Source organism: Salmo salar, chromosome ssa16 (genome assembly GCF_905237065.1).
Source record: "Salmo salar chromosome ssa16, Ssal_v3.1, whole genome shotgun sequence".
NCBI classification, from domain to species: Eukaryota; Metazoa; Chordata; class Actinopteri; order Salmoniformes; family Salmonidae; genus Salmo; species Salmo salar.
Window position 1 is genome coordinate 55,105,951 of NC_059457.1, and position 26,707 is coordinate 55,132,657.

At 43.8% G+C, this 26,707-nt stretch overlaps 1 protein-coding gene across 21 annotated transcripts in view; it reads left to right on the forward strand.

Annotated features, from left to right (window-relative positions):
* Positions 1-26,707, forward strand: part of LOC106573836 (kinesin-like protein KIF1A) — a 152,579-nt gene that overhangs the window by 33,227 nt on the left and 92,645 nt on the right. For 20 of the 21 annotated variants that reach the window (XM_045697435.1, XM_045697440.1, XM_045697441.1 and 17 more), the window contains exons 3-12: positions 11,516-11,589; positions 12,164-12,346; positions 12,678-12,746; positions 13,074-13,252; positions 20,070-20,181; positions 20,603-20,680; positions 21,691-21,756; positions 21,861-21,957; positions 23,212-23,290; positions 24,127-24,269. In XM_045697435.1, coding sequence (XP_045553391.1) covers positions 11,516-11,589; positions 12,164-12,346; positions 12,678-12,746; positions 13,074-13,252; positions 20,070-20,181; positions 20,603-20,680; positions 21,691-21,756; positions 21,861-21,957; positions 23,212-23,290; positions 24,127-24,269 — 1,080 coding nt within the window. Of the gene's footprint in view, positions 1-11,515; positions 11,590-12,163; positions 12,347-12,677; positions 12,747-13,073; positions 13,253-20,069; positions 20,182-20,602; positions 20,681-21,690; positions 21,757-21,860; positions 21,958-22,563; positions 22,618-23,211; positions 23,291-24,126; positions 24,270-26,707 lie in introns of those variants that run through there. The other variant, XM_045697451.1, reaches the window with a different exon arrangement.

Sequence of the window (26,707 nt, forward strand, 5' to 3'; positions counted from 1 at the left end):
ATTATGTTATGGATAATGTTATAGTAGATGTAATGTTATAGTAGATGTAATGTTATAGTAGATATCATGTTATAGTAGATATAATGTTATAATAGATATAATGTTATAGTAGATATCATGTTATAGTAGATATAATGTTATAATAGATATAATGTTATAGTAGATGTAATGTTATAGTAGATATAATGTTATAGTAGATGTAATGTTATAGTAGATGTTATGGTAGATATAATGTTATAGTAGATATAATGTTATAGTAGATATAATGTTATAGTAGATGTTATAGTAGATATAATGTTATAGTAGATGTTATAGTAGATATAATGTTATAGTAGATGTTATAGTAGATATAATGTTATAGTAGATATAATGTTATAGTAGATATAATGTTATAGTAGATGTTATAGTAGATATAATGTTATAGTAGATATAATGTTATAGTAGATATAATGTTACAGTAGATATAATGTTATAGTAGATATAATGTTATAGTAGATGTTATAGTAGATATAATGTTATAGTAGATGTTATAGTAGATATAATGTTATAGTAGATATAATGTTATAGTAGATATAATGTTATAGTAGATGTTATAGTAGATATAATGCTATAGTAGATATAATGTTATAGTAGATATAATGTTATAGTAGATATAATGTTATAGTAGATATAATGTTATAGTAAATGTTATAGTAGATATAATGTTATAGTAGATGTTATAGTAGATATAATGTTATAGTAGATATAATGTTATAGTAGATATAATGTTATAGTAGATGTTATAGTAGATATAATGTTATAGTAGATGTTATACTAGATATAATGTTATAGTAGATGTTATAGTAGATATAATGTTATAATAGATGTAATGTTATAGTAGATGTAATGTTATACTAGATATAATGTTATGGTAAATATTATGTTATGGTAGATGTTTTCCTATCCCCAATTACAACAAGGCATGTGTTGTTGTGTTTAGCTAAGCTAAATGACCAGTCAGTGTCTGCTGTGTTCTCCCAAGGGGGGCTCGTCGGCTGGTTGTTTGATTTGATCAAGTTGTTTGTTTTGTGCTCTTTGTTATCTTCTGAAACAACCCAGAATACACTGCGTATTCCACTGGTACTACAGATAGTACTGGTACTACAGTTACTACTGGTGCTACTGGTACTACAGATCTACTGGTGCTACTGGTACTACAGATACTACTGGTACTACAGATACTACTAGTACAACAGATACTACAGATATTACAGATACTACTGGTACTACAGATACTACTACTACTGCAGATACAACTGGTACTACAGATACTACTGGTACTACAGTTACTACTGGTACTACAGATACTACAGATATTACAGATACTACTGGTACTACAGATACTACTAGTACTACAGATACTACAGATATTACAGATACTACTGGTACTACAGATACTGCTACTACTACTGCAGATACTACTGGTACTACAGATACTACTGGTACTACTTATACTACTGGTACTACAGTTACTACAGATATTACAGATACTACAGATATTACAGATACTACTGGTACTACAGATACTACTACTACTGCAGATACTACTGGTACTACAGATACTACTGGTACTACAGTTACTACTGGTACTACAGATACTGCAGATATTACAGATACTACTGGTACTACAGATACTACTAGTACTACAGATACTACTGGTACTACAGATCTACTGGTACTACAGATACTACAGATATTACAGATACTACTGGTACTACAGATACTACTAGTACTACAGATACTACTAGTACTACAGATCTACTGGTACTACAGATACTACAGATATTACAGATACTACTGGTACTACAGATACTACTAGTACTACAGATACTACAGATATTACAGATACTACTGGTACTACAGTTACTACTGGTACTACAGATACTACAGATATTACAGATACTACTGGTACTACTTATACTACTGGTACTACAGATACTACTGGTACTACTGCAGATACTACTGGTACTACTTATACTACTGGTACTACAGATACTACTGGTACTACATATACTACTACTACTACTGCAGATACTACTGGTACTACAGATACTACTGGTACTACTTATACTACTGGTACTACAGATACTACTGGTACTACAGATACTACTGGTACTACATATACTACTGGTACTACAGGTACTACAGATACTGCTGGTACTACAGATACTGCTGGTACTACAGATACTGCTACTACTACTGCAGATACTACTGGTACTACAGATACTACTGGTACTACAGGTACTACAGCTACTACTGGTAAGTCAGATAATGGTGAAATGAGCTGCAGGATAGCACCAGTCATGGTTCACTAGCTGATTATGCTGTGTGTGTGTGTGTGTGTGTGTGTGTGTGTGTGTGTGTGTGTGTGTGTGTGTGTGTGTGTGTGTGTGTGTGTGTGTGTGTGTGTGTGTGTGTGTGTGTGTGTGTGTGTGTGTGTGTGTGCACATTCTGTCTGTCTTTGTCTGGTTTATCATTAGACCTATACATTAAACCTGATCTAGTAAATTAGGTGTCTCAAGTTTTTGTCATGGCCGGTTAATGGGCCTGAAACCCTAAACCCTACCCAAGCCACACTGGCCTATGTTCACCAGATCTCAAACACAGTGGGATGCGAACCAAATGGCACCATATTCCCTATAGAGTGCACTATTGTTGACCAGTGGCTGTGTCAGAGACGGGGAAATATTTCATTGTCTCTTCACTTCAGAGTCGACTTGTGGTTAGAGCGTTGGGCCAGTAACCAAAAGGTTGTTACATCGAATCCCAGAGCTGACAAGGTAAAAATCTGCCGTTCTGTCCCTGGAGAAGGCAGTTAACCCACTGTTCCTAGGCCGTAATTGTAAACAAGAATTTGTTCTTAACTGACTTGCCTGGTTAAAAAAAATAAAAAGTATCTCAGCCCCTGGCTTGTTCCTCATTTTATCATAGCCCCTGGCTTGTTCCTCATTCTATCTTAGCCCCTGGCTTGTTCCTCATTCTATCTTAGCCCCTGGCTTGTTCCTCATTCTATCTTAGCCCCTGGCTTGTTCCTCATTTTATCATAGCCCCTGGCTTGTTCCTCATTTTATCATAGCCCCTGGCTTGTTCCTCATTCTATCTTAGCCCCTGGCTTGTTCCTCATTCTATCTTAGCCCCTGGCTTGTTCCTCATTTTATCATAGCCCCTGGCTTGTTCCTCATTCTATCTTAGCCCCTGGCTTGTTCCTCATTCTATCTTAGCCCCTGGCTTGTTCCTCATTCTATCTAAGCTACAATGCTGTAGTTAATGGCTACATAAGAACAGCTAAATGCTGTAGTTAATGGCTACATAAGAACAGCTAAATGCTGTAGTTAATGGCTACATAAGAACAGCTAAATGCTGTAGTTAATGGCTACATAAGAGCAGCTAAATGCTGTAGTTAATGGCTACATAAGAACAGCTAAATGCTGTAGATAATGGCTACATAAGAACAGCTAAATGCTGTAGTTAATGGCTACATAAGAACAGCTAAATGCTGTAGTTAATGGCTACATAAGAGCAGCTAAATGCTGTTGTTAATGGCTACATAAGAACAGCTAAATGCTGTAGTTAATGGCTACATAAGAACAGCTAAATGCTGTAGTTAATGGCTACATAAGAACAGCTAAATGCTGTAGTTAATGGCTACATAAGAACAGCTAAATGCTGTTGTTAATGGCTACAAAAGAGCAGCTAAATGCTGTAGTTAATGGCTACATTAGAACAGCTAAATGCTGTAGATAATGGCTACATAAGAACAGCTAAATGCTGTAGTTAATGGCTACATAAGAACAGCTAAATGCTGTAGATAATGGCTACATAAGAGCAGCTAAATTGCATAGTCATCATCACAATGATTCGTATGGCCATTATTTATTGATATCAATATACATTTTACTGTAAAGTGATTATGAAGACTGATTATGATTACATATATAACATCAATAATAGGATCTCTATGGTCTAACTGACAGTGTCTGTTGCAGGGTTGAGGTAAATTCCAGTCAATACAGAAAGTAAACCAAATTCCAAATGGTCCTCGTTGAAAAGCATTGAAGAGAATTGGAATTTCAGTGTACTTCTTCAATTGATTGGAATTTGAATTTGGAATTAACCTGAACCCTGGTCTATTGAGTCTGTTGAGCCCAACGGTTTGCTACTGCTACTCTCTGTTTGTCATATATGCATTGTCACTTTAACCATATCTACATGTACATACTACTACTACTACTATAGCCCCTCTACTGTATATAGCCTCTCTACTGTATATAGCCTCTCTACTGTATATAGCCTCTCTACTGTATATAGCCTCACTACTGTATGTAGCCTCTCTACTGTATATATCCTCTCTACTGTATATATCCTCTCTACTGTATATAGCCTCTCTACTGTATATATCCTCTCTACTGTATATAGCCTCTCTACTGTATATATCCTCTCTACTGTATATAGCCTCTCTACTGTATATAGCCTCTCTACTGTATATAGCCTCTCTACTTTTATAGCCTCGCTACTGTATATAGCCTCTCTACTGTATATAGCCTCTCTACTGTATATAGCCTCTCTACTTTTATAGCCTCGCTACTGTATATAGCCTCTCTACTGTATATATCCTCTCTACTGTATATAGCCTCTCTACTGTATATAGCCTCTCTACTGTATATAGCCTCTCTACTGTATATAACCTCTCTACTGTAAATAGCCTGTCTTTTTACTGTTGTTTTATTTCTTTACCTACCTATTGTTCACCTAATACCTTTTTTGCACTATTGGTTAGAGCCTGTAAGTAAGCATTTCACTGTTAGGTCAATATCTGTTGTATTCGGTGCACGTGACAAATAAACTTTAATTTGATTTGAACTAGGGTACGTGTAGGGCTCGGGTTATGACCGCTAAACTGACCGCTGACATTGACCTTTTCTAGTGATCTGCTGTGCAGTACAGTCATACGTGACTAAGATCGTAACATGATGTCAAAAGTGCTTCAACCGTGTCAAATATAAGACAGATACTAGTGATGTTCCTTGAGTGTTTGTGGGAGTTTAGAGTGATGAAAAGTAGCTAACAGCTAACTGCTACGCTACTGCTACTACTCTCTGTTATTTCATATATGATTTGATTTGACTGCTCTCTCTGATGTCTCGTCATTGAGCAGAGCAGCTCAAGTGGAGCTGTTGCTATAGTTACTCAGACTCAGAGCTGCCGTTAGCGGAGTGCATGCAGAGCGAGCTGCTGGCAGGGTGTTAGTTACAGACAGAGAGGAGAAGCTAATGGATTTACTGATGGAGGAAATGATTTAGGATTTCGGGTTTCGGACAGAGCTCGGGATTAAAATTCATGCCCGTGCAGGGCTGTAGTACAGAGTGGCTGTAGTACAGAGTGGCTGTAGTACAGAGTCAGCTCTGGGAACCATTTTGTCTGTACTGGTCAGGAACAGGAAATGGTGTTTATTAAGTGTCCCCAGGGAAACGAAAGTCATTCCTGCCTGATGCTGGGATCTCATTTCACTGGGATTGATTCATTTGAGACTGCTGGGATATGCGTCCCAAATAACACCCAAATTCCCTATGTAGTGCACTACTTTTGACCAGGGCCCATAGGGAATAGGGTGCACTACTTTTGACCAGGGCCCATATGGAATAGGGTGCACTACTTTTGACCAGGGCCCATAGGGAATAGGGTGCACTACTTTTGACCAGGGCCTATAGGGAATAGGGTGCCATTTGGGACGCAGTACTGTTCTGCTCTGACTCTGCCTCTCTTTTAGTAGGCTCATTAAATGGCTCGCAGAGAGATAATTTGAGAAATAAAGACCTCATCCATCCTTTTAGTGAGTGGTTGTTTATTTTTTTTGTGTTAGCATTGGGGAGAGAGAGGTGGGGAGAGAGATGTGGGGAGGTGGGGAGAGAGATGTGGGGAGGTGGGGAGAGAGAGGTGGGGGAGTGGAGAGAGATTGAGGTGGGGAGAGAGAGGTGGGGAGAGAGGTGAAGATGTGGGGAGGTGGGGAGAGAGATGGGGAGAGAGATGTGGGGAGGTGGGGAGAGAGATGTGGGGGAGAGAGGTGGGGAGAGAGATGGGGAGAGAGATGTGGGGAGAGAGGTGGGGAGAGAGATGGGGAGAGAGAGGTGGGGAGAGAGATGTGGGGAGGTGGGGAGAGATGTGGGGAGGTGGGGAGAGAGAGGTGGGGGAGGTGGGGAGAGAGAGGTGGGGGAGAGAGGTGGGGAGAGAGATGTGGGGAGGTGGGGAGAGAGAGGTGGGGGAGAGAGGTGGGGAGAGAGATGTGGGGAGGTGGGGAGAGAGCGGTGGGGGAGAGAGGTGGGGAGAGAGATGTGGGGAGGTGGGGAGAGAGAGGTGGGGGAGAGAGGTGGGGAGAGAGATGTGGGGAGGTGGGGAGAGAGAGGTGGGGGAGAGAGGTGGGGAGAGAGAGGTGGGGGAGGTGGGGAGAGAGAGGTGGGGGAGGTGGGGCAGAGAGCGGTAGTGGAAGGTGAATGACTCAAAGAATCAAAGTCATCGATGACATCACGTAAGAGGAGAATTTCAAGGAAATGATGATGACTGCCAGAGAGAGAGAGAGAGAGAGAGAGAGAGAGAGAGAGAGAGAGAGAGAGAGAGAGAGAGAGAGAGAGAGACGACGACGACAATGGACTTGACTTAATCAATTACAGAGAATAGAACGATTGTTCACCTTTTTAATGACGCAACACCTTCTCTGTCAACGGCAGTGGCCGTCGGTGACGTTTAAGATGATTTTTTTTTCATGAGCACGGCCTTATTTCCATTACAGCGTATTGGATGACTGTCGTTCATATTCCATTCACCCAGCTCAACGTTACATCCATAGGTCAAATCAAATCAAATCAAATGTTATTGGTCACATACTCACGGTTAGCAGGTGTTAATGCGAGTGTAGCGAAATGCTTGTGCGTCTAGTTCCGACCATGCAGTCTAATATCTAACAAGTAATCTACCAATTCCACAACAACTACCTTGTACATACAAGTGTAAAGGAATGAATACGAATATGCTTTAGGCTACTATATGATACTAGAATGTTCCGTATACCCATCATGAGGTTGCTTCAACGTAGCCTACGAATGAAAGTTTACAACATAGGTGAACACAGGTTGAGATCATTCAGAGTGATCAAGCTGACAAGACATTGACACATTCAATACCGCCTTGGACACTATTACCTGCATCTAGCTGATCTAGGGTGTAATCATTAGTCCAACAGTTGCAAACGAAAGTTTCTATTGGACAGATTCAGGTATGTTTATCCCCGTTTCTTTCCGTTTGCTTCCGTTTAAGATTAAGTTTTTCAACAGAATTGGCGGAATGAATACACCCCCTGATCCCGCGCAAACACAGAATTAGCAGCCGCATACAAACAACATGATCACGTTGCACGTTATATAATTCCTTCTCACATCTACGCTCTCTTCTCCTCTCACCTTTACACCTTCGCTTGTGGACTTCAGTGCACGATACAACAGATGTCTGTGACAAGGTCTGGGAAGGCTTTCTACTTGATGTTGGAACATTGCTGTGGGGACTTGCTTCCATTCAGCCACACAAGCATTAGTGAGGTCGGGCACTGACGTTGGGCGATTAGGCCCTGGCTCGCAGTCGGCGTTCCAATTCAGCCCAAAGGTGTTAGATGGGGTTGAGGTCAGGGCTCTGTGCAGGCGGTCAAGTTCTTCCACACTGATCTCGGCAAATCTCTAGCAGGGCAGACATTTGAAATTATTTGTTGGAAAGGTGGCATCCTATGACTGTCCCACTTTCAAAGTCACTGAGCTCTTCAGTACGGGCCATTCTACTGCCAATGTTTGTCTATGGAGATTGCATGGCAGTGTGCTCGATTTTATATACCTGTCAGCAACGGGTGTGGCTGTAATTGCCGAATCCACTCATTTGAAGTGGTGTCCACATACTTTTGTATATTTACTGTTGGCTACTAGAAATAAAGTGTTAGTAAATCAAATCAAATGTTATTGGGTCACATCACATATTTACCAGATGTTATTGCGGATGTAGCAAAACGCTTGTGTTCCTAACTCCCACAGTGTAGTAGGATCTAAAACCAGCGAGGATCTCGGCAGTACAGTGTGCAGCAAGCAGTTTAGCAGTTACACCGGGCCTCAGTGGCAATAAATTAATAAAACCAAAAGTTGACCTTTGACTTGAAAGAGTTCCAGTGTTGGATAGACATAGCCAGTTAACAAACATAGCATTCATCTCTGTCCAATTTTTTTTTGGGGGGGGGTGGGATCCTGTGCAGTTGTAAATCAAACAAATACGATAGAAGTTTAAACAAATTCACATGTAAAAAAAAAAAAAAAAGTTTACATTTCAACTTATTTAAGAAGATATAGTGAATCATGTAAGGGTGCAGTACTGTGGACAAGGGAACCCTCTGGGAATATAATACAACAACTCCTTTACCGTAATCACACACACACACACACACACACACACACACACACACACACACCCCGTCACCCTCCCACTCATCAACTCTATCGGACGGTCATGACAGCCTTCCTGTAACATACTATTCATACCGCAGATGACTCTAAGTGATGGTAGACAATGAGGGTTTAATTAACCTCTGGATTGTTTTATGGTGGGACTGAGGACAGCTATCTAGCAACTAGCAGACGTTTCTGTTGCTAAGTGATGTAAGTGTCCTTATTGATGAAAGGCTTTATGACTCAAAACAGTCTTGACGTACAGGACATTTAAGATGGAACTGCTCTGTACAGTTCATGTAGATAGAACTGCTGTCCTGTAAAGGATGAAGACGCTGATGAATCAACTCCACCATCCTTCCATCTTGTTATCTAGTGACTGGTACATCAGCCATTAGAATGGAGGGGACGATCAGAGGTCCTCCATCTTGTTATCTAGTGACTGGTACATCAGCCATTAGAATGGAGGGGACGATCAGAGGTCCTCCATCTTGTTATCTAGTGACTGGTACATCAGCCATTAGAATGGAGGGGACGATCAGAGGTCCTCCATCTTGTTATCTAGTGACTGGTACATCAGCCATTAGAATGGAGGGGACGATCAGAGGTCCTCCATCTTGTTATCTAGTGACTGGTACATCAGCCATTAGAATGGAGGGGACGATCAGAGGTCCTCCATCTTATTATCTAGTGACTGGTACATCAGCCATTAGAATGGAGGGGACGATCAGAGGTCCTCCATCTTGTTATCTAGTGACTGGTACATCAGCCATTAGAATGGAGGGGACGATCAGAGGTCCTCCATCTTGTTATCTAGTGACTGGTACATCAGCCATTAGAATGGAGGGGACGATCAGAGGTCCTCCATCTTGTTATCTAGTGACTGGTACATCAGCCATTAGAATGGAGGGGACGATCAGAGGTCCTCCATCTTGTTATCTAGTGACTGGTACATCAGCCATTAGAATGGAGGGGACGATCAGAGGTCCTCCATCTTGTTATCTAGTGACTGGTACATCAGCCATTAGAATGGAGGGGACGATCAGAGGTCCTCCATCTTGTTATCTAGTGACTGGTACATCAGCCATTAGAATGGAGGGGACGATCAGAGGTCCTCCATCTTGTTATCTAGTGACTGGTACATCAGCCATTAGAATGGAGGGGACGATCAGAGGTCCTCCATCTTGTTATCTAGTGACTGGTACATCAGCCATTAGAATGGAGGGGACGATCAGAGGTCCTCCATCTTGTTATCTAGTGACTGGTACATCAGCCATTAGAATGGAGGGGACGATCAGAGGTCCTCCATCTTGTTATCTAGTGACTGGTACATCAGCCATTAGAATGGAGGGGACGATCAGAGGTCCTCCATCTTGTTATCTAGTGACTGGTACATCAGCCATTAGAATGGAGGGGACGATCAGAGGTCCTCCATCTTGTTATCTAGTGACTGGTACATCAGCCATTAGAATGGAGGGGACGATCAGAGGTCCTCCATCTTGTTATCTAGTGACTGGTACATCAGCCATTAGAATGGAGGGGACGATCAGAGGTCCTCCATCTTGTTATCTAGTGACTGGTACATCAGCCATTAGAATGGAGGGGACGATCAGAGGTCCTCCATCTTGTTATCTAGTGACTGGTACATCAGCCATTAGAATGGAGGGGACGATCAGAGGTCCTCCATCTTGTTATCTAGTGACTGGTACATCAGCCATTAGAATGGAGGGGACGATCAGAGGTCCTCCATCTTATTATCTAGTGACTGGTACATCAGCCATTAGAATGGAGGGGACGATCAGAGGTCCTCCATCTTGTTATCTAGTGACTGGTACATCAGCCATTAGAATGGAGGGGACGATCAGAGGTCCTCCATCTTGTTATCTAGTGACTGGTACATCAGCCATTAGAATGGAGGGGACGATCAGAGGTCCTCCATCTTGTTATCTAGTGACTGGTACATCAGCCATTAGAATGGAGGGGACGATCAGAGGTCCTCCATCTTATTATCTAGTGACTGGCCAATAGAATGGAGGGAGGAGGTGGCTGTTTCACCCTTCGCCTTAATTTCACCAGGATCCCCCCTCTCTTGCCTCTGTAACGTTGGCGTTTCCAAAAATGTGGCTGGAATTACGGAAAGAGCCCAGGGTAGATGAGTCGAAGTGGAAGTTTTGAGGTAGGTAACTGCTGATCTGATCTTCAAAAGTTATTGTCGGTTGTAAGAAATGATAGCGGATACATTTAGAGAAAATGAAGTTAAAATAAACAACAAAGCATCACAAAATAGCAAAGTTGAGTCAGAGCTTGCGAAACGGTGGCCATCCAGTACGACGCCATCATAAATTTGATTCTAAGGTCATTTGCTTTACAGTAAACCCCACCCATTAACATCTGGCTTGTTTCCAATTACCACACTAGCACTTAATAAAAGCAATGTATTGTAGCAAATTAAATCAACGTTTATTGGTCACGTCCACAGGTTACATGAACCAGTCGCTGTCCAGTTGTATACGCAGGCCTGTTCTGACGGTATCCATTAATTAGCCCGGAGCACCACAAGATTAAAGAAGCGAAACCCTCTGGCTGTCTGTCTTGTCTGTACTCTGTAATTGTCCAGAAGGGAACAGTCTGTCTGTAAAGTGCGCATGGAAGCAGTGACTCAGCCGTTCTCCCTCCCTCCCTCCCTCCCTCCCTCCCTCCCTCCCTCCCTCCCTCCCTCCCTCCCTCCCTCCCTCCCTCCCTCCCTCCCTCCCTCTGGCCTTAGACACGTCACACATTAACTGTGTCCCAAATGGCATTCCCTATTCCCTATTCCCTATTCTCTATGTGGTGCACTACTATAGACCGGAGATATTCACGCTGACGATCACTGACCCAACAAGCAGATCTAGTTTCACACGGCAGGGCAAGTAGGGCGGTCCTCTCACCCTAGTCACCTTCCTCCGTGACCCCCCTCATCTCTCTCTCTCTCTCTCTCTCACTAATCTGTCTGTCATGTCTTTCAGCCATCCTCAACCCCAAGCAGCCCAAAGAGAATAAGAGCTTCAACTTTGATTACTCTTACTGGTCACATACCTCGGTAAGTACCTGTACTTCTGACTGACTACTGCAGATTTACATCGCCACTGCTGATGTCATACTACACAGTAATCCTTTACTAAAGGACTTTGATTACATTCGACATGCATATATTTGATATGATTGTGTATTTTAATAGAAAAAGACGCCACTTGTCTTTTTTATAAATTGGATTTGTAATTTTAAGTATTTGCTACACCAGAAGTTAATGGTTATGTGTAAGTCGTCATTGTAAATAAGAATTTGTTCTTAACACGACTTGCCTAGTTAAATAAAGGTTAAACATATGGTGGGGTCAATTAAGGGTGGATATGAGCCAATGGGCTTGGAGAGTTACTAAGTAAGGGAAAAGGCCATCACATGGTTGAGGTCACTGATAAGGTTGAATAGCTGTGGATTAGTGAAGAACGGGGGGTCGAAGGTCAGGTCAGGTCACATGAAGGGAGAAGAAACAGTTTATTACCCACATCACTTAACTTAGAAAACAACAAAAACAATGAATCCAATTTGTAGTGGTGTCTTGGTTAATCATGTTGATGGATGTTCATCTAACCCTACACATTCTCTCTCCACAGCCCGAGGACATCAACTTTGCTGGCCAGCAGCAGGTGTACAAGGACATTGGTGAGGAGATGTTGCTCCATGCCTTCGAGGGATACAACGTCTGTATCTTTGCCTATGGTCAGACCGGATCTGGGAAGTCCTACACCATGATGGGGAAGCCGGACTTGAAGGACCAGGAAGGCATCATCCCTCTGGTATACAGCATATACTGTTACATCTACACCAGGGTTACAAAATTCCAGTAACTTTTTTGAAAAATCCCTGGTTTTCCTGGATGGAACATTCCCAGAATCCCCTGAATTCTCCATCCGGAATTGCTGGTTAGCAAATCATTTACCTAGCTCTCCATGCCTAAGCACAAAGGACAGGTGTTGGAAATGAATGAAAGCTCTATTGTGGTGCAACACATTAGATGGTGATTATTCAATGTGTCAATGTGTTCGTATCTGTCCCGGGACAGACAAACCATATATCAGTTAATAATAAATGTTCACTCCAAACCTTTTGTTCTCTTGCTCCCCCTAGATGTGTGAAGACCTCTTCACCAAGTTCAACGACTGTAATAATGACAACACCAAGTCCTACTCTGTGGAGGTACGTTACAGTTAACAAACAGGGGCCTCTCATTGGTCCCCACTGCCCGTCATGTCACATCCTGTCTTCCTGTAAGGGTCCGCTTCCTCTCACTATGGCTTTTTTCTTAATTATTTTCCGTCTTTCCTCAATTCTCAGCATGCAGTCTCCTTGCCTCCTTCTCAAAACACATTGGAGCCGTGGCTCCATAGTCCCTCCAAGAACATGAGGACATTAGGAATTTAGGAAAGATGAAACGAGAAAGAACCTGCGGGAGATGTGACTCTTTGTGACCTCTCCCGTGTTCTAACCCTTTAAGCCCCTCCCCCTCCCTCCCTCCATCCTCAGGTGAGCTACATGGAGATCTACTGTGAGCGTGTGCGTGACCTCCTGAACCCGAAGAACAAGGGGAACCTGCGTGTGAGGGAACACCCCCTGATGGGGCCGTACGTAGAGGACCTCTCTAAACTGGCTGTCACCTCCTACAACGACATCCAGGACCTCATGGACTCTGGAAACAAGGCTAGGTGAGTGGATGGATGGATGGATGGATTGATGGATGGATGGATTGATGGTTAGATAGGTAGATGTACAGTGTATGTATGGATAGGTGGATGGGTGGATTCGTGGATGGGTGGGTGGGTTGATGAATCAGAATCAGAAAACTTAATTGCCATGCAACATTGCCATGGCGCCAGGGGTAGAGCTGTCGTCTTATCGACTCTCAACCAATCATGCTATTTTGTAGGTTTTTTTCGTATTGTTCGTAACTTTCTTTGTACATAATGTTTCTGCTACCGTCTCTTATGACCGAAAAGAGCTTCTGGACATCAGAACTGGGATTACTCACCTCAAATTGGACGAGGAGTTCTTCTTCAATGAGTTGGGCGCGATGGATATACTGCAGACACCCGACCAGGCCCCGATCCCCGTGATTCGCTGGCCTAGGAAACTGAGATTTCGAGGCAAAAGATCAGGGTGCCTTGTGAGGATCAGGCGACGAGTGGCTAATCTGCCCTTGCTCTCCGTTCTGCTAGCTAATGTTCAATCGCTGGAAAATAAATGGGACTAACTGAAAGCACGTATATCCTACCAACGGGACATTAAAAACTGTAATATCTTATGTTTCACCGAGTCGTGGCTGAACGACGACATCAAGAACATACAGCTGGCGGGTTATACACTGTATTGACAAGACAGAACAGCGACACAGCTGGTGCATGATATCTAAGAAAGTCTCAAGGTGTTGCTCGGCTGAGGTAGAGTATCTCATGGTGAGTTGTAGACCACACTATCTACCTAGAGAGTTTTCAACTGTACTTTTCGTAGCTGTCTACATACCACCACAGTGCATCGACAACGTCTACCCCACAGTGACCTACGTACGTACCCCAACCAGAAGCCATAGATTACAGGCAACATTCGCACTGAGCTAAAGGTTAAAGCTGCCGCTTTCAAGGAGCGGGACTCTAACCCGGAAGCTTATAAGAAATCCCGCTATGCCCTCCGACGAACCATCAAACAGGCAAAGTGTCAATACAGGACTAAGATCAAATCGTACTACACCGGTTCCGTCACTCGTCGGATGTGGCAGGTCTTGCTATTACAGACTACAAAGGGAAGCACAGCGGAGAGCTGCCCAGTGAGCTAAATAACTTCTATCCTCGCTTCGAGGCAAGTAACACTGAAACATGCATGAGAGCATCAGCTGGATGACTGTGTGATCACGCTCTCCACAGCCGATGTGAGTAAGACCTTTAAACAGGTCAACATTCACAAGGCCGCTGGGCCAGACGGATTACCAGGACGTGTACTCCGAGCATGCACTGACCAACTGGCAAGTGTCTTCACTGACATTTTCAACCTCTCCCTTTCTGAGTCTGTAATACCAACATGTTTAAAGCAGACCACCATAGTCCCTGTGCCCAAGAACACTAAGGTAAGCTGCCTAAATGACGACTAACCCGTAGCACTCATGTCTGTAGCCATGAAATGCTTTGAAAGGCTGCTCATGGCTCACATCAACACCATTTTCCCAGAAACCCTAGACCCACTCCAATTTGCATACCGCCCCAACAGATCCACAGATGATGGAATCTTTATTGCACTCAACACTGCCCTTTCCCACCTGGACAAAAGGAACACCTTTGTGAGAATACTATTCATTGATTACAGCTCAGCGTTCAACACCATAGTACCCTCAAAGCTCATTACTAAGCTAAGGACCCTGGGACTAAACACTTCCCTCTGCAACTGGGTCCTAGACTTCCTGACGGGTCGCCCCCAGGAGGTGCTCAGTCCCCTCCTGTACTCCCTTTTCACTCATGACTGCAAGGCCAGGCGCAACTCCAACACCATCATTAAGTTTGCTGATGGCACAATGGTGGTAGGCATGACCACGACAACGATGAGACAGCCTATAGGGAGGAGGTAAGAGACCTGACCGTGTGGTGCAAGGACAACAAACTCTCCCTCAACGTGATCAAGACGAAGGAGATGATTGTGACTACAGGGAAAAGAGGACTGAGTACGCCCCCATTCTCATCTACGGAGGTGTAGTAGAGCAGGTTGAGAGCTCCAAGTTCGATGGTGTCCGCATCACCAACAAACTAAAATGGTCCAAGCACACCCAGACAGTCGTGAAGCGGGCACGACAAAACATATTCCCCCTCAGGAGACTGAAAAGATTTGGCATTGGTCCTCAGATCCTCAAAAGGTTTTACAGCTGCACCATCGAGAGCATAGTGACTGGTTGCATCACTGCCTGGTATAGCAACTGCTCGGCCTGCGACCACAAGTCACTACAGAGGGTAGTGTGTATGGCCCAGTACATCACTGGGGCCAAGATCCCTGCCATCCAGGACCTCTATACCAGGCGGTGTCAGAGGAAGGCCCTAAAAATTGTCAAAGACTCCAGCCACCCTAGTCATAGACTGCACGGCAACCGGTACCGGAGCGCCAAGTCTAGGTCCAAGATGCTTCTGAACAGCTTCAACCCCCAAGCCATAAGACTCCTGAACAGCTATTCAAATGGCTACCCAGACTATTTGCACCCCCCCATACGCTGCTGCTACTCTCTGTTCTTGTCTATGCATAGCCACTTTAATAACCCAACCTCGACACCGGTGTCCCCGCACATTGACACATTGACTCTGTACCGGTACCCCCTGTATATAGTCTCCACATTGACTCTGTACCGGTACCGCCCGTGTATAGTCTCCACATTGACTCTGTACTAGTACACCCTGTATATAGCCTCCACATTGACTCTGTACCGGTACCCCCTGTATATAGCCTCCACATTGACTCTGTACTAGTACACCCTGTATATAGCCTCCACATTGACTCTGTACCGGTACCCCCTGTATATAGCCTCCACATTGACTCTGTACCAGTACCCCCTGTATATAGCCTCCACATTGACTCTGTACCGGTACACCCTGTATATAGCCTCCACATTGACTCTGTACCGGTACCCCCTGTATATAGCCTCCACATTGACTCTGTACCAGTACCCCCTGTATATAGCCTCCACATTGACTCTGTACCAGTAACCCCTGTATATAGCCTCCACATTGACTCTGTACCAGTACCCCCTGTATATAGCCTCCACATTGACTCTGTACCGGTACCCCCTGTATATAGACCCGCTACTGTTATTTACTGCTGCTTTTTAATTTCTTGTTTTTCTTATCTCTTACTTTAAAAAAAAAGTTTTTTTCTTGAAACTGCATTGCTGGTTAAGGGCTTGTAAGTAAGCATTTCATAGGTAAGGTTGTATTGTTGTATTCGGCGCGTGTGACATTTTGATTTGAACACGTTACTATGAATTTATCTTGGTGTTGGATGGATGGATGGATAGATGGATGGATGAATGAATGAATCACTGAATGATTGGGTGGGTGAACGGATGGATTAAGGATGGATGATATATGATGGCTAGGGTTTATTTTCTTTGGGGTGTTTGGTTTTCTCATCTAATTCAAAAGGGGTTTTATTCTAAAGATTGTGGCTTTGTTCCAATATCCACACTTGCAATACCATTTAGCCTCAGGCAATATATTGAGCCTACATTATAAGTAGAACATAGGCTCTGTTTGAGAATGTTTTAGGTGTGAGTCCCAAATATCTCTCTATTCCCTATGTAGTGCACTACTTTTTGACCAGGGTCCATAGGGGCTAAGGTTCCGTTTGGGATGCAGCCTTGGTGAGGTGAAGTTTCCATGCTGTACCATGTTGGCCGTGAATGAATAGATTCATTAATTAGAAAATGTTGTGTCGATGAGGGAATTTACTGCATGGGAAGACTTGATCTAACAGACCAGAATAGATTGAATTTACATTGAGTTCATTAACTAACACGTTAAAGACATGGTGGAGTAGAGCGGAAACGGGTAGACTGGAAAACTAGGATACTCCAGCAGATAGACAGGACAAACATCAGACAAACAAAGCAACAATGAATGATTGAAGTTCCAGACTTGTCCATGCTGCAAACACATTGGAACCAAATCCCATTGCTCTGTCAATGATAAATGACTCAATGATTCATGAATCAATTAACAAATCAACTGTTTTCTCTATATCAGGCAGTTCAGTAACGTTGAAATCGCCGTTGACTTACTGACGTGTACCATCCAGATCTGTAGCAGTACACGCCTCAGTGGAGATACATCAGTCAGACAGCACTGTGCTCTGTCCCTCCATTTACATTTACATTTACGTCATTTAGCAGACGCTCTTATCCAGAGCGACTTACAAATTGGTGCATTCACCTTATGATATCCAGTGGAACAACCACTTTACAATAGTACATCTATATCTTTTTTTGGGGGGGGGTAGAAGGATTACTATATCCTATCCTAGGTATGCCTTAAAGAGGTGGGGTTTCAGGTGTCTACCCCTCCACTGTGCTCTGTCTATCCATCTACCCCTCCACTGTGCTCTGTCCCTCCATCTACCGCTCCACTGTGCTCTGTCCATCCATCTACCGCTCCACTGTGCTCTGTCCATCCATCATCTACCCCTCCACTGTGCTCTGTCCCTCCATCTACCGCTCCACTGTGCTCTGTCCATCCATCTACCGCTCCACTGTGCTCTGTCCCTCCATCTACCGCTCCACTGTGCTCTGTCCATCCATCTACCGCTCCACTGTGCTCTGTCCCTCCATCTACCGCTCCACTGTGCTCTGTCCATCCATCTACCGCTCCACTGTGCTCTGTCCATCCATCATCTACCCCTCCACTGTGCTCTGTCCATCCATCTACCGCTCCACTGTGCTCTGTCCATCCATCTACCGCTCCACTGTGCTCTGTCCATCCATCTACCGCTCCACTGTGCTCTGTCCATCCATCTACCGCTCGACTGTGCTCTGTCCCTCCATCTACCGCTCCACTGTGCTCTGTCCATCCATCTACCCCTCCACTGTGCTCTGTCCATCCATCATCTACCCCTCCACTGTGCTCTGTCCATCCATCTACCGCTCCACTGTGCTCTGTCCATCCATCTACCGCTCCACTGTGCTCTGTCCATCCATCTACCGCTCCACTGTGCTCTGTCCATCCATCTACCGCTCCACTGTGCTCTGTCCATCCATCTACCGCTCCACTGTGCTCTGTCCATCCATCTACCGCTCCACTGTGCTCTGTCCCTCCATCTACCGCTCCACTGTGCTCTGTCCATCAATCATCTACCCCTCCACTGTGCTCTGTCCCTCCATCTACCGCTCCACTGTGCTCTGTCCATCCATCTACCCCTCCACTGTGCTCTGTCCCTCCATCTACCGCTCCACTGTGCTCTGTCCATCCATCTACCGCTCCACTGTGCTCTGTCCATCCATCTACCCCTCCACTGTGCTCTGTCCCTCCATCTACCGCTCCACTGTGCTCTGTCCATCCATCTACCGCTCCACTGTGCTCTGTCCATCCATCTACCGCTCCACTGTGCTCTGTCCATCCATCTACCGCTCCACTGTGCTCTGTCCCTCCATCTACCGCTCCACTGTGCTCTGTCCCTCCATCTACCGCTCCACTGTGCTCTGTCCCTCCATCTACCCCTCCACTGTGCTCTGTCCATCCATCTACCGCTCCACTGTGCTCTGTCCATCCATCTACCCCTCCACTGTGCTCTGTCCATCAATCATCTACCCCTCCACTGTGCTCTGTCCCTCCATCTACCGCTCCACTGTGCTCTGTCCATCCATCTACCGCTCCACTGTGCTCTGTCCATCCATCTACCGCTCCACTGTGCTCTGTCCATCCATCTACCGCTCCACTGTGCTCTGTCCATCCATCTACCGCTCCACTGTGCTCTGTCCATCCATTCACACCTCTACCGAGGTGTCAGGATCGAACGGTTTATTTCCTGTTCCTTCTGTTTTTCATCCCAAATGTGAAAACAGCAGCAGGATGGAAAAAATAGAAACGGTTGTATTGCACTGCAACTCTCTACCTCACGATACCACTCACTGCTGCTGGGACCTCCCTAGAAATGACCACACTACAATAGTATTCTTTCTCAGTACACTCCTCACTGTCTTCTTGGGCAGAACTTTAGGCTCCCTTACGAATCACCACATTGTCTCTTGTCTCATTAGCTCTAAGCTAACCATAGCAACTAAACAGTGGAAGAACCAGTCGCTGACGGCCCCGCTTAAAACGCCTCAAATCGAATGCAACGTGTCATTAGGAAGATGATAATTGATGTTTTTGGTTGCTAGAGAGCGTTAGAGGAAATTGGTTTTAATGTATCTGTCATTTCGCATATCTTGTTGAAATTAATTTTTTGTACCTGAATAATACTGTTCACTGTGGAGGTTTGTATTCTTTATTATCAAGATGGATCGTTGATCTCAAATGACTTGTTATTGTTCTTCTGTCTCAACGTGAGTAGATTTCACTAGTGTTACATCACACAGTACTCGTCCCGTAGGGCAGCGCACAATTGGCCTCAGCGTCGTTCGGGTCCGGGTTTGGCCGGGTTAAGCCGTCATTGTAAAATAAGAATTTGTCCTTAACTGACTTGCCTAGTTAAATAAAGGTTAAATAAAGGTTAAATAAAGGTTAAATAAAAATGACATTACACGGTAGGTTCTGAACACACTGTCTGGAAATAAAATCTACAGAAAGAGGTGGGAACCTCTAACATTGTAAATCTGACTGGTAAACTCATGGGGATTTCTGTGGCGTTTCATCATGCAGTATACTCTGTCATGTTCAGTGGGGCACAAAGGACAAATTAGTGTTTCTTATTGGACAAGTCCAGGAAAGTTACTTCCTGTTTCAGTCAGTTTTCTTCAGTTTGGTACCAAGTGAACATTACCCAACATTCTCTTCTTCTCTGCAGGACGGTGGCGGCCACCAACATGAACGAGACCAGCAGTCGCTCCCACGCTGTGTTCAACATTATCTTCACCCAGAAACGCCTCGACGCTGAGACTGATAACACCTCAGAGAAGGTAGGAGGGGCGCCGTCTCAGCCCCAGGCGTCTCTCTTCATATACAGTACAATAAAATGCAACCAGAGCTCTCTCCTTATCCCTTCTCAAAATATCAGAGGGATGCCAAGAGAGAGGATGGGATGACTTTGAGAAAAATATATTTGAGATTCATCCCATCTCTCTTAGCTGCGTGAACTCTGTGACTTTAAGCCTGTTGAAAAAAAGCTATTCATCGCTGTTTTTATCAGCTCTTGCATCCAGTTGTGGGGCTGCCGCTTGCCTCTGAGTCTGAGGGCACTTGGTAATGTAATTATGGCATTGTGAGGGAGGGTATCTTGTGCCAACTGTGGAATGAATTAGTGTGAAAATAAATTACTTTAGCTGCGTTTTCAGTCAACTCATGCATTTCCCTGCGCTACCATTGATGTTTCTGTCACAGGTCAGCAAAATCAGCCTGGTGGATTTGGCCGGCAGCGAGAGGGCCGACTCCACAGGAGCAAAAGGGACCCGGCTCAAGGTGAGACTTTCTCCCTCCTCTCCCTCCTCTCCCTCCTCTTCCTCCTTCTCTGCCTCTCTGTTGCATAGTTTTCAAGTTTTTAGTCTATTTGTCATGTGTAATGAATACATTTCAAATCTTGCAATTGGATATACTGCTGGCAATGAGGACCCCTATACCTAGGGTGTATATTGGTGAAGTGATTGAGTTGCTGTTGACCATATTGACCATATTGACCATGTTGACCATGTGGTGGCAGGTAGCCTAGTGGTTAGAGCCTAGTGGTTAGAGCTGAGTAAAACTCTGTCGTTCTGCCCCTGAACAAGGCAGTTAACCCACTGTTCCTAGGCCGTCATTGAAAATAAGAATTTGTTCTTAACTGACTTGCCTAGTTTAAATAAAGGTAAAAAAAAAATGTTGACCATATTGACCATATTGACCATGTTGACCATGTTGACCATGTTAGTCATATTGACCATGTTAGTCATATTGACCATGTTGACCATGTTAGTCATATTGACCATGTTGACCATGTTAGTCATATTGACCATGTTGACCATGTTGACCATGTTGACCATGTTAGTCATATTGACCATGTTGACCATGTTAGTCATATTGACCATGTTGAACATGTTGACCATATTGACCACGTTAGTCATATTGACCATGTTGACCATGTTAGTCATATTGACCATGTTGAACATGTTGACCACATTGACCACGTTAGTCATATTGACCATGTTGACCATGTTGACCATGTTGACCACGTTAGTCATATTGACCATGTTGACCATGTTGACCACATTGACCATGTTGACCATGTTAGTCATATTGACCATGTTGACCATGTTGACCACGTTAGTCATATTGACCATGTTGACCATGTTGACCATGTTGACCACGTTAGTCATATTGACCATGTTGACCATGTTGACCACATTGACCATGTTGACCATGTTAGTCATATTGACCATGTTGACCATATTGACCAAGTCGACCATGTTGACCATATTACTCCTTGACTGCTACAGGAAGGAGCGAACATCAACAAATCACTGACCACTCTGGGGAAAGTAATCTCTGCTTTGGCAGAAGTGGTACGGATCAGTTTTATGTAATATATTAAACATGCATCATTCATAATTTTGTTGACAATATAAGGTGGAAATTAAAGTTTCTCTTTTATTATTCGCTTTTGTAGGATTCTGCACAAAATAAGAACAAGAAGAAAAAGAAAGTGGAGAGTCACATCCCTTACAGAGACTCTGTGTTGACCTGGCTACTGAGAGAGAATTTAGGTAGGCATCTTTAACTTTACAGAGACTCTGTGTTGACCTGGCTACTGAGAGAGAATTTAGGTAGACATCTTTAACTTTACAGAGACTCTGTGTTGACCTGGCTACTGAGAGAGAATTTAGGTAGGCATCTTTAACTTTACAGAGACTCTGTGTTGACCTGGCTACTGAGAGAGAATTTAGGTAGGCATCTTTAACTTTACAGAGACTCTGTGTTGACCTGGCTACTGAGAGAGAATTTAGGTAGGCATCTTTAACTTTACAGAGACTCTGTGTTGACCTGGCTACTGAGAGAGAATTTAGGTAGGCACCTTTAACTTTACAGAGACTCTGTGTTGACCTGGCTACTGAGAGAGAATTTAGGTAGGCATCTTTAACTTTACAGAGACTCTGTGTTGACCTGGCTACTGAGAGAGAATTTAGGTAGGCACCTTTAACTTTACAGAGACTCTGTGTTGACCTGGCTACTGAGAGAGAATTTAGGTAGGCATCTTTAACTTTACAGAGACTCTGTGTTGACCTGGCTACTGAGGGAGAATTTAGGTAGGCATCTTTAACTTTACAGAGACTCTGTGTTGACCTGGCTACAGAGAGAGAATTTAGGTAGGCATCTTTAACTTTACAGAGACTCTGTGTTGACCTGGCTACTGAGAGAGAATTTAGGTAGGCACCTTTAACTTTACAGAGACTCTGTGTTGACCTGGCTACTGAGAGAGAATTTAGATAGGCATCTTTAAATTTACAGAGACTCTGTGTTGACCTGGCTATTGAGAGAGAACTTAGGGAGGAACCGATAATCTGGTTTGTGAGAGAGAATTTAGGTAGGAACCAATCATTTGGTTTGTGAGAGAGAATTTAGGTAGGAACCAATAATCTGGTTTGTGAGAGAGAATTTAGGTAGGAACCAATAATCTGGTTTGTGAGAGAGAATTTAGGTAGGAACCAATCATTTGGTTTGTGAGAGAGAATTTAGGTAGGAACCAATAATCTGGTTTGTGAGAGAGAATTTAGGTAGGAACCAATAATCTGGTTTGTGAGAGAGAATTTAGGTAGGTAAAGACAGCTATTATAACCTCCTATTAGTTCTAGTGTATGCACAGTGTGTAACAGATCCTAATTTATCTAACAGATCCTAATTTATCTAACAGATCCTAATTTATCTAACAGATCCTAATTTATCTAACAGATCCTAATTTATCTAACAGATCCTAATTCATCTGGCAGATCCTAATTCATCTGAACTCCTTTCTTGTTCAGGGGGAAACTCTCGTACTGCCATGGTCGCTGCTCTCAGTCCAGCTGACATCAACTATGACGAGACTCTCAGCACACTCAGGTAAAGGAACAGGAGGATGAGAGCGTTCTCTCTCTCTCTCGCTCTCTCTCTCTCTCTCTATTTGTCCCTCATCTCTCTCTCTCTCTCTCTCTCTCTCTCTCTCTCTCTCAATCTCTCTGTCTTTCTCTCACTCTATTTGTCCCTCCTCTCTCTCTCTCTCTCTCTCTCTCTCCCTTTCTCTCTCTCTTGCTCTCTCTCTCTATTTGTCCCTCCTCTCTCTTTCTTTCTTTCTTTCTCTCTTTCTTTCTCTCTCTCTCTCTCTCTCTCTCTCTCTCTCTCTCTCTGTCTTTCTCTCGCTCTATTTGTCCCTCCTCTCTCTTTCTCTCTCTCTCTCTCTCTCTCTCTCTCTCTCTCTCTCTCTCGCTCTATTTGTCCCTCCTCTCTCTCTCTCTCTCTCTCTCTCTCTCTCTCTCTCTCTCTCTCTCTCTGTCTTTCTCTCGCTCTATTTGTCCCTCCTCTCTCTCTCTCTCTCTCTCTCTCTCTCTCTCTCTCTCTCTCTCTCTGTCTTTCCCTCGCTTTATTTGTCCCTCCTCTCTCTCTCTCTCTCTCTCTCTCTCTCTCTCTCTCCATCCTAACACACAGCAGCTGATCAATGATGAATTGAAGGACAAGACCTTGTAGAGAGAGCTAGCTCATTATTGCATTTCCTCATTGTCTTGTTTATTTAATTATTACAGTAACAACAATATTTAACAACATTGTTGTTACTGTAATAATTACAGTGTTTTACACAGTGTGTGTGTGTGTGTGTGTGTGTGTGTGTGTGTGTGTGTGTGTGTGTGTGTGTGTGTTAGAGACCAGGTCTCATCATGCCAATGATCCTTTCCCCTCAACAGGTACGCAGACCGAGCCAAACAGATTCGCTGTAACGCTGTGATCAACGAGGACCCGAACAATCGATTGGTTCGTGAGCTGAAGGAGGAGGTGGGCCGTCTGAGGGACCTGCTCCTATCACAGGGCTTGGGAGACATCCTTGAGAGTAAGGGCTCGTCCAATGGGCTGTCCTGGCCTTACACCGCAATTTAAATGTTATACTGTAATCATGATCGGAGTAGCTACGGTTGCAACATTCTGGTAACTTCCCAGGTTTTCCAGAAAGATTCTGGAATCGGGAAGGGAGTGAGCGGGAAATCCAGATTCCTCCAACCAGGATTCCTGGAAAACCTGGGAATTTGGAGAAAGTTACTGGAATTTAGCATCTCTGTAGAGCTAGAGATGGTGTTGCTATTTAGGGTGGAAACCACATCTCAGTCAGAAGTGAACAATCACAATGGAAATCACTAGCTATTCACTCACTGTTCCCCCCCCCCCCCAATGTTTCTCTCTCTCCTGCCCACTTCCTTGGCACTCACAGTCTCCGGTCTCCTTTTTGTCCTCTCTAATCACTTCACACTCTCTCACAAACCTCCTTCAGTCTGTGTGTTAACAGAAGATTGTGTGGATCAGTCTAACTTACTCTCCTTACTTACCCCTCTTGTGACTAATGAGTTTCAATGGCAAATTAGGATGCAAAACAACCAAGCACATGAATTCAACTCAGAGAAGGATTGAAACCAAGACGGTACTTAGTAATAAAACAAGTCTGATTGATATGGACTAACTACTTATATGTTATTTTATTCCTAGTTATATGTACATATCTACCTCAATTACCTGGTACCCCTGCACATTGACTCAGTACTGGTACTCTGTGTATATAGCCATGTTATTACCTGGTACTTCCTGTATATAGCCATGTTATTACCTGGTACTTCCTGTATATAGCCATGTTATTACCTGGTACTCTGTGTATATAGCCATGTTATTACCTGGTACTCTGTGTATAGCCAAGTTATTACCTGGTACTCTGTGTATATAGCCATGTTATTACCTGGTACTTCCTGTATATAGCCATGTTATTACCTGGTACTTCCTGTATATAGCCAAGTTATTACCTTGTACCCCTGCGCATCGACTCAGTACTGGTACTCTGTGTATATAACCATGTTATTACCTCGTACCCCTGCACATTGACTAGGTACTGGTACTCTGTGTATATAGCCATGTTATTACCTGGTACTTCCTGTATATAGCCATGTTATTACCTGGTACTTCCTGTATATAGCCATGTTATTACCTGGTACTCTGTGTATAGCCAAGTTATTACCTGGTACTCTGTGTATATAGCCAAGTTATTACCTGGTACTCTGTGTATATAGCCAAGATATTACCTGGTACTTCCTGTATATAGCCATGTTATTACCTGGTACTTCCTGTATATAGCCAAGTTATTACCTTGTACCCCTGCGCATCGACTCAGTACTGGTACTCTGTGTATATAACCATGTTATTACCTCGTACCCCTGCACATTGACTAGGTACTGGTACTCTGTGTACATAGCCATGTTATTACCTGGTACTCTGTGTATATAGCCAAGTTATTACCTGGTACTTCCTGTATATAGCCATGTTATTACCTGGTACTCTGTGTATATAGCCATGTTATTACCTGGTATTCTGTGTATATAGCCATGTTGTTACCTGGTACTCTGTGTATATAGCCATGTTATTACCTGGTACTTCCTGTATATAGCCATGTTATTACCTGGTTACTCTGTGTATATAGCCATGTTATTACCTGGTACCCCATGTATATAGCCATGTTATAACCTGGTACTCTGTGTATATAGCCATGTTATTACCTGGTACTTCCTGTATATAGCCATGTTATTACCTGGTACAAAGCATGTGAGAAATAACATTTGATTTGATATACAGCAACCTAATCTGCCATTGAAAACCGTACCTGTGTGGTTCTACAACCGTGGTTAGCAGCACTAGTATGTTAGCAGCACCAGTATGTTAGCACCACCAGTATGTTAGCAGCGCCAGTATGTTAGCAGCGCCAGTATGTTAGCAGCGCCAGTATGTTAGCAGCATCAGTATGTTAGCACCACCAGTATGTTAGCAGCACTGGTATGTTAGCACCACCAGTATGTTAGCACCACCAGTATGTTAGCAGCACCGGTATGTTAGCAGCAGCTGTTCAGCTAACACTGAATGAATGATTTAGTCTCTCACAGTGTTTTCCTGTCTCTCACTGTGTTCTCCTGTCTCTCACTGTGTTCTCCTGTCTCTCACTGTCTTCTCTCACTGTTTCTCAACTGTTTCTCTACTGTTTCTCTCTACTGTTTTCACTGTGTTCTCCTGTCTCTCACTGTGTTCTCCTGTCTCTCACTGTGTTCTCCTGTCTCTCACTGTGTTCTCCTGTCTCTCCCTGTGTTCTCCTGTCTCTCACTGGGTTCTCTGTCTCTCCCTGTGTACTCCTGTCTCTCACTGTGTTCTCCTGTCTCTCACTGTGTTCTCCTGTCTCTCCCTGTGTTCTCTGTCTCTCCCTGTGTTCTCTGTCTCTAACTGTGTTCTCCTATCGTTAACTGT